Raw genomic sequence first — 2,956 nt, forward strand, 5'->3', positions numbered from 1 at the left:
CTCAGTACTACTCCTTTCATCTTCTTCTGCTATAGAAAGAGAGAAAGCCCTTAAGCTTCTTTTTTTTTGGTTCTCTTCTGGCTGTTAGAATGGAGAAAGTCATGGCTACAGTGTTTTGTACGTATTATAATACTCCGAATGAACTCCAACCACGTTCACTGTTTATTTAGTTTATTCTATGCTCAATAAATTTCAATCGTACACTAACATTTACTACTAACATTTAGACGTTTATCTTGTTTAGTTTCTCTACTGTGTCTTTGGACAACAACTGAAGCGAAGGACCTCTACGTTAATATAACCTACCTCGAGACTGCCATAACGAAAGGAGCAGGTGACAATTATTTTAGTTTCGTACGAGTCTTACAATTTTATGTATTTCAAATTATATCTCTCTTTTTTAAATACGTAATTTATAACTAATGTTATATATATATATATATATATTCTTTTTTTATATAGTATGCTTGGATGGAAGTGCTCCTGCATTCCACTTTCATCCTGGAACTGGCTCAGGAATTAATAGCTGGCTAATTCACCTTCAGGTTAATTAATTTAACTCAAATTTTTACTACTACTACGTATGTTATTTCGGTTACAATTTGGCTCATTTTCAAATCTGAATTTCTAGGGTGGGGGATGGTGTGAAACCACTTCAGACTGCCTGGCTCGTGCAACTACGGACTTATCTTCAAAAAATATGTCAAAAATAGCATATTTTACTGGAGTTCTAAGCAGCGATCCTCAATTTAATCCAGGTGGTTTATAGGCTATGTGTATTTACCTTTTTTTAAGCACTATGTTGTGGCACCAACGTGTACTAACTAACTCAACGAATTTTTTAGACTTCTACAACTGGAACAGAGTCAAAATTAGATATTGTGATGGGTCATCCTATATTGGCGATATTGAAGAAGTTGACCCCGTAAGTTAGAATCTTCTTATTAGTCGTGTTAGAAAGTTTATTTGTGTAACTAGAAATGTCAAAATATTTCAGGATACTAACCTCCACTTTAGAGGAGCAAGAATTTTTGAAGCTATAATGGAATATTTTTTAGGTCAAGGGATGATTTATGCTCAAAATGTATGTCTTCTCCCTACCCCCTACACCCCCCCCCAAACTTCTGAATTCTGATCCCTTAGAATACAAAATAATTTCAATTTTTTTATGACAGGCTATCCTCAGTGGAACTTCAGCAGGAGGGTTGGGTGCAATCCTACATTGTGATAAGTTCAGATTATTTCTCCCATTAATTGCTAGAGTGAAATGTATCTCAGATGCTGGTTTCTTTGTTAATGTGTAAGTTTGCTCACTGCACTCAAATTTCTAAGTGCTCTTAAAAAAAAAAGAGAGAGATAAAAACAACTGCACCTTATCATTAAATTCCTATAGTTGTGGAATAATTTTCTATGCTACAATTGAGTAGTTTTTTTTTTTTTTAATTCTAATTCTCGAATGAGTTTTATGCAGAGAAGCTATATCTGGTGAACCACTTATTGAGGAGAAGTATAAGAGAGTTGTTGCTTTGCACGTAAGAAGCATTATTTAAAATAGTTTCTCTTTTATTAGATATTTTATCTTAACTATACTTTACTATTTTTGTTGTACCTTATGTATATAAACATTAATTGTTGACTCTTGTACTTTAGGGATCTGCCAAGAACCTGCCACTCTCTTGCACGGCCTTGAGCTCAGACCCAAATTTGGTAAGAACAATTTTATTTGTAATTTATTTCTTTGTGGAAAATATGTTATCCAACATGATCTTTCTAATTAATATGAAATCCAATGATTTGGCAGTGCTTCTTCCCTCAGTATGTAGCAAGACATATTTGCACACCTCTTTTCATTGTCAATTCGGCCTATGATTCTTGGCAGGTTAGAAAATCAATTTTTATGATTAACAAATTGTTTTCATATATGCTTCCTTTCAAATTCTAAATGGTTTAGCCTTTTTATTCTTGAAAATTAGATAAACAATAGTTTGGTTCCTCAAGTTGCTGATCCTAACAATGAGTGGCCATATTGCAAGCATGATATAAATATATGCTCACCAAGTCAAATCCAAACTCTCCAAGGTCAGTACCAATTATAGATGGAATTAATATATATAATTCTCTTTTAATCTGATTTATCTGACAATTCCTCTATTATTTAACTTGCTATTGAATTTTTACGTTTCAGATTTCAGGTTGAAGTTTTTGGAGGCATTGAACGAACTAGGACCAAGTATATCAAGAGGTTATTTCATTTCCTCTTGCCATTTCCACAATGGCATTGAAATACAAAATTACTGGTCCTCCAGAAACTCTCCAACGTTAGCTAACAAGGTCATTTTCAATTATTTTTTTTCTTTTATGTAATTTTCAGTTTTATTTATTGTGTTGTTATTTGATTTTTGAACTCTAATTTATTGAAACAGACAATTGCGGAAGCAATTGGAGATTGGTTTTTCGACCGAAGTGAATTCCAGGGGGTTTATTGCCCCTATCCTTGTGGCAAATTTTGCCAGTAGAGGTGCTCATATTGTACTACTATTTCATATATTTTTTTTAGAAGTGGAGTATCTAGCAGTGTAAGAAGTTTTTTTTTTGGTTTTTTTTTTTTTTGTTAGTTAGCTCTAGTATCTTAGATATTGTTAGGCAACTACTCATGTAATTGCTTAAGATTATTTGTCAAACTTTAATATATTATCTCAGTTTGAAATGTTTATTTCGTTTTTTTAAGCCTATTGCAAGCATGCAATGAACTATGATTATTGCAAGAATGCAATGAACTATGCAATGAAAACATACAAAAAAAATTGAAACTCCCAAATGAGTAAATGCATTTGCATTATACGTTACAATGTCAATTAATCTATTTATTAACCATTTTATCTTACATAAAATTGATCAAGGATTATCAATCAGAACAAAACTGTTGTGAAGACGTAGCTAAAGACTGTCAAAATTA

At 32.3% G+C, this 2,956-nt stretch overlaps 1 protein-coding gene across 2 annotated transcripts; it reads left to right on the forward strand.

Moving 5' to 3' along the window:
• LOC104215185 (pectin acetylesterase 8-like) lies at positions 1-2,603 on the forward strand. 2 transcript variants are annotated; one of them, XM_009764940.2, is made up of 13 exons: positions 1-117; positions 245-334; positions 463-545; positions 632-758; positions 846-925; positions 998-1,084; positions 1,176-1,300; positions 1,472-1,532; positions 1,651-1,707; positions 1,802-1,879; positions 1,974-2,079; positions 2,186-2,331; positions 2,424-2,603. In XM_009764940.2, the coding sequence occupies exons 1-13, from the start codon at positions 90-92 to the stop codon at positions 2,514-2,516; spliced, it is 1,161 nt and encodes a 386-aa protein (XP_009763242.1). In that variant the 5' UTR covers positions 1-89; the 3' UTR covers positions 2,517-2,603. The 2 variants fall into 2 exon arrangements, with proteins under 2 accessions (XP_009763242.1, XP_070021492.1); XM_070165391.1 differs by lacking the exon at positions 998-1,084.
• The last annotated feature ends 353 nt before the right edge of the window (positions 2,604-2,956 follow it).

Source organism: Nicotiana sylvestris, chromosome 12 (genome assembly GCF_000393655.2).
Source record: "Nicotiana sylvestris chromosome 12, ASM39365v2, whole genome shotgun sequence".
NCBI lineage: Eukaryota > Viridiplantae > Streptophyta > Magnoliopsida > Solanales > Solanaceae > Nicotiana > Nicotiana sylvestris.